At 41.1% G+C, this 7561-nt stretch overlaps 1 protein-coding gene and 1 long non-coding RNA gene across 4 annotated transcripts in view; one reads left to right on the forward strand and one right to left on the reverse strand.

Moving 5' to 3' along the window:
- Window positions 1–7561, reverse strand: part of LOC121820205 (uncharacterized) — an 8264-nt gene continuing 703 nt past the window's right edge. The window contains exon 2 of the long non-coding RNA XR_006060658.2: window positions 1–2148. This is a non-coding gene — a long non-coding RNA (uncharacterized LOC121820205). The remainder of the gene's footprint in view (window positions 2149–7561) is intronic.
- CCDC170 (coiled-coil domain containing 170) overlaps window positions 6404–7561 on the forward strand; it is a 95161-nt gene continuing 94003 nt past the window's right edge. For 2 of the 3 annotated variants that reach the window (XM_042253632.2, XM_042253633.2), the window contains exons 1-2: window positions 6404–6491; window positions 6779–7554. In XM_042253632.2, the coding sequence (XP_042109566.1) occupies window positions 7216–7554 (339 nt within the window). In that variant the 5' untranslated portion in view covers window positions 6404–6491; window positions 6779–7215. Of the gene's footprint in view, window positions 7555–7561 lie in introns of all 3 variants that reach the window. The other variant, XM_027972606.3, reaches the window with a different exon arrangement.

Raw genomic sequence — 7561 nt, forward strand, 5'->3', positions numbered from 1 at the left:
TTTGATGCTTTCATGCACAGTGAATTTTTATTCCTGCATTATTTTGTTGGTAACACTCATTTTATTTTTAAAATCATACCAAATAAACACAGAACAAATGCACTTAAAAGTTATTAGTTTTTGAAGCAACATTTGGTCTGCTTTTTAGAAGACATGATAAATGCTGCAAATATTTGAACTCATTTTTATTCTTTGTTTCACTTTTTCATCCCCAAAGAGTATAAAATATAGGTAGACTGAAAAATACATGAGAGAAAAAAATAACAAGGATTCACAGATTTTTTTTTATCATGTCATCATGTGTGATAAATTTTGAAAACTTTATACCTATAGAGTATTATGGAAAATCTATTTTTACTTCAGTTGAATAATTTTTTAACAAGAATATATTATTAAAAAATTCATATTACATGGTCATTTAACTGAATTGGCAGAAAGTACGTTTGACTTATCCTATTTAATTATTGCATTATTAAATATAAATTATTTAATGACAGTTGTCATAATGAAAATGTAGATTTTAAACAAAAACTACAAGATACCATTCAAAAACAAACAGCAGATGATACAAACTGCAGTGTGAGTGTCAAATTTAATCAGTGATCAATTCAGTGGTTTTCAGTTTGTTTTTCACAGTAGTTATATTCTATAAAGTCATTTTAAACAGTGAATTAGCAAATACTGATCCACTACTCCCAGGGGAAATACAGGCTTAGGTTTCCGTGAGTGTTTTGTCACAGCATTTTCATTAACTGATCAATATATACCTTGTTTTGCGTGCATTTCTATTTAGAGACACTTTAATATATACTGTTGAATCATTACATTGAACTCATGGCCAACAGCCTTGGGTAACTCTGTAGTTCATGTCTAAATGAAGCTTATCTAAAATGCTGTTTTCTCTGTGAGGCACGTCACAGCCTTATCGGCTTAAGAACACTAGAAAGCACTTCAGCACTATGTCTGGAAGCCATTTAAAATAACAAAGTCACACACATACACAAAGCACAAAAATGCAAAAAAAAAAAAAAAAGTGGAACAAAATAGATCACAAAAATAACACTTATTTACAGTCTGAGGGCTGAAACAAGAAGAAAGAGCATAGCCTTGCCATTAATTCAAATATTTCACCACTCTGGGTATGTCTGTGAATGACTGAGAAAGCTCCATGAGTATTGATTTTCGGGTTGTGAATAAATTTCAGTATATAGGTGAATTTGCAGATATGGAATCTACAAATAGGACTGACTGTATTTATAAAACTTAAATATACAACTGATCAGTGTGTCAGAAAACAAGCTTCTTATTTAGAAACCCAAGCTGTTTTAGGTATTATTCACTTATCAAAGTTAGTTCTCCTTCATAGATCAAAGTAGCTAGTATATATCTAACCTTTTAAAAGGACATTTTACTTCTATCAGTTGAAATAACTCATAATAAATGTACAAAATGCCCATCTTCAAAAAATTTTAAAGTGTGATAACAATACAAAGATATTTCCAAATAGCAAAAATGTCTCTGCTTCGAAGAGTACCCCTTAAAATGTGTTGCCCTTGAGCAGTGTACAGCCTGATCAACCATATACAGGAGCCTTAACTGTAGGTAGGTTGCCGAGGAGAAACACAGTGCACAGAGTGGATGAGTTCAACTTTTGAGAAATGCTGACTGCTAGACAGTATCTATTACAGAGTAGCGAACTTGGAGGCAGAGACACCTCACTTGAAAAACCTGTACTGCCAATTATTTTTAAAGTTGATTTTATTCATTTATTAAAAAATTTTTATTTATTTACTTGGCTGTGCTGGGTCTTGGTTGCTGCCTGTGGGCTTTTCTCTAATTACGGCGCGCGGGAGCTACTCTCTAGTTGCAGGGCTCTGGCTTCTGACTGCAGTGGCTTCTCTTGTTGCAGAGCACAGGCTCTGGGGCAAGTGGGCTCAGGAGTTGCAGCTCCTGGACTCTAGAGCGCAGGCTCAACAGCTGTGGGGCACAGGCTTTGCTGCTCCACCGCAGGTAGGATCCTCCTGGTTCAGGGATTGAACCTGTGTCTCCTGCACTTGCAGGTGGATTCTTCCCCACTGAGCCCCCAGGGAGGCTCTGTGCTGACATTTATGTTGTGAGCAAGCTCTCTCTGAGCTTTAGTTTCTACACCTGTAATAAGAGGACAATAATACCCACTTCAGAGAAGTTGATTTGAGGAGGAAAAATAATAAACCTATGAAAAGTATAAAAAAAAGTCTGACGTTAAGAACTCTTCCTCGAGTCCTGTAAACAGTGGGATTTCCTTGAAGTTTTAGAACAAGGGAATCATCAGATTGCAGTTAAAAAACAAAGTAATTCTTGTGTTGGCTTGAAAATGGATTAGAAGCAGACTGGTTGGTATAAAAGCCCAGATAATCACCGCCCCCCACCCCCCAAAAAATAACCTCCTTAAAACCCAGTCTAAGACAATCGATAACAAGAATGGAGAAAGGAGCAAGACTGAAGAGTTATTTCCAAAACTGCATCGTGCAGTTGAAGATGCGATCCTTTCTGGAACCCCTTTTTTTAGCTGAGATCTCCCTTTCGCCCCAACAGTTGCTTTGTCAGCTGTGCCATCCTGTCTGTTTCGCTGGAGACTTGACCTCCTGCCAATGGATAGCTGACTTGAGACTGGAGCTGAGGATGGGGCAAGGGGAGGAGGTAACAGGTACAAAGAGCCAGTCCCCTGGCATCAAAGTGGGAAGTTAGTTTCCAGGCTCAGCTAGATGCTTGAGTAGCTTGTTCTCTTCTATCCTGTTTTCTTTGCTTTCTTGTCCTAGGAGCACTCGTAAGTAAACTACTTTCTTAAGAATCCTCCTAAGTCTTTCTGAAACACTAACGCCAAAGGTGAAAGACCTTACGAAAAGACCCTTACAAAAAGACCCACAGCTGCAAAGGGAATGTGGAGGAGAGAGCAAAAGAGGCCCTTAGGCTCTCGCTTCATCCCAGACTTCATAAATCCTTCTGACTGGTTGACACTTTTCCTATAAAGAGACACACGATGAGGTGGTTCTTCTGACGATCTGCCAGTAAGTTCATTCTCCCCTTGGGGTAGAAAAATATTTAAACTGATTGCCTGATTAATCCCTCCAAATTTTTCCTGAAATATTAAACTCTTTTAAACTTGCAACTTTACAACTGAAAAACTGCTTCAGCAAGGCCTTGGAGGATGGCATTATGTACAGTGAATCTTTTTGATTAGTTGAAAAAATACAGATTAAAATTGAATTATCAATGAAATATGTTGAATTTAAAGTCAGATGAAAATCACGTGAGTCTGGAAAATATATATTTATCATGGGTGTTTTCCAGAACCTTCTTTTTACCTGGCTAAAATATTTTTAAAAGCACTTTAAGTTTTGAATAAGGATTTTACTTTTTTATTAAAAAAAGCAGTCTGTCATTGGTTTTAATGCTGAAACCAAAGGTCCTTGAATTGGTTGTTTTTTATAAAGTGAGCTCTCAGTAGTTTCTAAGCTTAGCCTACCATGAAGTTATAAAATGGATAGCATTTATTTTAGGTAAAAAATACGTTGGAAACAGTTTTAAGTATTAGGAAAAGAAAACAGACTTTAAAAATAAATGGTATGAAACTTTATAAAGATCTTTGGAAGTGACAGTGAGAGAGTTTTACAACTAGTCGTGTTGTCAGACTAGAACAAACCAGGGACAGGGATTTGCTTCGGGATAAATTAGTAAAATGATAATCATTCCTAAAGAAGGACTAATTATATGTATACATATAGCTGATTCCCTTTGCTGTATAGTAGAAATTAACACATTGTAAAGCGATTATATTCCAATACAAATTAATTTTTAAAAGGACTAATTAGAGAGATCAAATAGAAATCAGCAAAACAACTGAAACAAGTCTAAGAAAGGACCAAGAATGGTTGAAAAAACCTTAACTGTGGTCACTTGAAGGATAGATGTATTGGATTTTGGTGGTCTGTCTTTCACCAAGGCATCTTGTATTGGATATCTCAAGCAGTTTGCAGCATTTGGCAACATTTCATTCAGCCATTGAGGAAAATATTTAAATCAAACATATCCTCTGAAAAAACTCTTTTAGACAAATAAAATGTTACAGGAGTGCTTTCTGGACAGGTTTCTAAACACATTGAAAGTCCCCAAACTTATCTTCTTATAGATTTTTCCTATGAGAAGCTTGTATATTTGCAAGACAAACAAGCAAACAAACATAAGGAAGAAACTAGAGAAATAAACTTCCAAAACCCCAAGAAAGTTCCAAAATAAAAGCCCAAGTGCCAGAGATACAGATCTTAATGTCTTCCCAGAGCTACTGATGAGGCATTTCAATCTTGTCTCAGATATCATGTTTATTGAACGTCTGTCTCAGCGTCCCAGGTTTCTAAACATATTTCAGGACAGTAACATGACAGAAGGATGAGGTGGAAATTCTGGTTTAAGCTGGACATGCCCAGGGCTTCCCGTTCCCAAACTGCAAAATATTTGTTTGCCTTCCCCTATCAGCACCTCAGGCTAAATGTGTCCTAAACTGAACTCTCTCTCCTCCTCCTTCTGCTTTATCTCCTCACTGCCTTTCAGGCCTCACTGGGCTTTCAGCCTGGCTGGCAACCTCAGATTCCTGTGGATTCCACCTCCAAATCTCCCCGGCCCCCCATCACCACTCCCAGTCCATCAGTCTCAGCTCTCACCTGGCCTGTGACAGCCCCTCCTGCAGGCCTCCCCGACTCCCCTCTAGATCCTCCTACATATCCCACCTACTGTTGCCCTTTGGTTGCAGCCTTAACATTGTCCTTGACCTAAAGGACTGTATACAAAATAGATAAGCAACAAGGACCTACTAAACAGCACAGGGAACTAAACGTTGTAATCACCTATTATGGAAAAGAATCTGAAAAAGTATATACATATAAAACTGAAGCACTTTGTTGTCCACCAGAAACTAATACAACATTATAAACCAACTCTTGTTAAAAACTTGGCCCCCAGTGGAATGGTTTCTATACACTAGCCTGGCATCTAATTAGGAACTTCCCTTTTCTATAAAAATGCAGTTATATGAAGTAGACTAGTTCAAACTGCTGGCAGCTGCCTGCTCTGTTGTCATGATAAAGAAAAGTAGAAGTCTATACTGAGACATTACACACCATAATATGTTGCCCACACATGGAATTTTGTGAGAAATCTGGGCAGGAATATTTTTTACATCCCTCCCTTGCTTAAACTATCATCAAACCCAGAGTTTCCCCCACTGCCAGCCTGCGTCTTCTATCACCATAGTACCAGCTTGTCCCAAACTCTTCCAGGGTCCAGCTCAGACCTACATCCAGTCTTGGGTCCTTCTTTCAATTCTCAAAGGACCATCATCAGGTATTGCCTTTAAGAATCACTTGGTTCATGTCTTGACATCCCAGGAAGTTTGAAGGCATCCAGGTGGGGCTCAGGCCAGACACTTTTCTGCTCCCACTCACCATGAAAGTAAATTTTTTTCCGCATGGAGAAAAATCTGTTTAACACTGATTCAAATTTTCACTGTATTTTCCCCAGCTTCATCAAGATATAATTGACAAAACTGTAAGATAAAGTGTGCACAGTGATGACCTGATATAAGTATATGTTGTAAAAAGATTTCTCCCATCCTTTTACTTCATACATTTATCACCAATACTGATTTTTAAAAATAAATTTATTTTGTATTGGGGCATAGTCAATGAACAATGTGATAGTTTCCAGTGAACAGCGAAGGGATTCAGCCACACATATACATATATCTATTCTCCCCCTAGCACCCCCTCCCATCCAGGCTGCCACACGACATTGAGCAGAGTTCCATGTGCTGCTATACAGTTGGTTCTTGGTGACCAGCACTGATTCTTAAAGACTGTGTAAATTCATATTTTCTGGTGTGACGAAGAAGAGTTACAAGTTTGACCAGAGTGACCAGAATTAGACTTTATGAAACTGAACTCTGCAACAATTAGATGTAAATAGAGAAGGGACTTTCTCAGCTCCTCTTCCAGTTGCCTTGAGGTTGTGTCAGCTTTTGTGTTTCCTGGGGCAGTTTCATTTCACTGAAAATTTGACACGTGTGTAGTAATTGTACTGCAAGGAAAAACTGCAATTGAAAAGAATGTTTACTACAAACTATAGTATTAGGAGATTTCTGACAGCTTTAGTTTCCATTAAAGGATTTTTTTTTTTTTTAAAGCCAATGAAAGTGCTTTCCAATGAAAGCACTGTGGTCATTCTGGATTGCACAGGTGACAATTATTACTATAAAATCAAAAGACCTCATCTGAGGCCAAGAAGTCCTCAGAGATAATAATGAATGCATGTAGGATGGCTGGATGGAATCCAAGAAGAGTTGCTGTATCTTCGATTTCATTTAATTTTAGAAGAGCACAGAGGGAGTTCTACCAAGGGCCTTCAAGTGGGGTGAATGTGAGTTTCAGTTTGAGGTTCTGCTACAAACAGTGGGACCTAAGGTAGGTGACTCCCCTTCTCTGTGCTTTAAAGTCTAGGGTCTGATCTTCATTCCGCCACTGACCAGCTGTATATACTCTTGGACAATTTATTTCATTTCCCTGTGATTGTTTCCTCAGCTTAAAAATGGATTATTCTAATATCCACTTCATAATCTTGTTTTTACTAATGAGATCATAGTTGGAAAGCACTTAGAACAGCTCTTGAGAGAACAAATGTAAATGTTTTATAACTAGAAGCTGCGGCTGTTACCAACACTAGTCTTACTATTATATATATTTCCCTGCAGGGTTGTTGAGAAGGTTAAACGAAAGAACTGCTCACCAGGACAGACTACATGATTTGCAGGTCCCAGTACAAAAGGCAAATGTAGGGCCCTCTGTTCAAAAATCACTAAGAATTTCAAGAGTGGAGTTAAAACAAGCGTCGGGCCCTTCTGAGCGCAGGGCCTGTGCAACTGCACGGGTTGCACACCCAGCCGGCGGCGGCCGGGGCGCAGGAAGAAGCAGAAGCGGGGACATACAGTGGCGCTAAATAAATGCTCATGCACCTTCATGACATTGCACGCCGTCAGCACGGTTACCACTGACCCCCCTCGCTGTCACTTGTCCCCGACCCGAGGACAAGACCCGGAACTGCGCCCGCGGTGGAGCCGGGCAGTGAGGACCGACCTCCGGACCCGCCGTCCCCAGTCGCTCTGGCCGGGCCAAGCCTCCGCCTGGACGGATGGGGCCGCTCGGCCGCCTCGCCGCACCGCCCCCCCAGGACAGCTTCAGGAGGATCAGGGTCTGTCCGGCGCCCCCCGGACGCGTCTCGGGGGCCCGGACGCCTCGCAGCCCGGCCCAGGTCTCCGGGTCCCGCGGGCGCCGCCAGCGTCCGGGGCCCCGCCGGCCCGCCGCAGTGTTTACCGGTTGCCCGAGGAGACGAGCCCGCGCGCACCGCCGGCTCCCGCGCCCGCCGGTCCGAGCGCGCCGCGGGACCCCAGCCGCCATGAGCTCCTCCGGCCCGCGGCGCCCGCCGCCCACTGGCCCCGCCGCCTTCGGCGCCTCGTCGCCCGCGCCCGAGGTACCGT

Source organism: Ovis aries, chromosome 8 (genome assembly GCF_016772045.2).
Source record: "Ovis aries strain OAR_USU_Benz2616 breed Rambouillet chromosome 8, ARS-UI_Ramb_v3.0, whole genome shotgun sequence".
Classification (NCBI taxonomy): domain Eukaryota; kingdom Metazoa; phylum Chordata; class Mammalia; order Artiodactyla; family Bovidae; genus Ovis; species Ovis aries.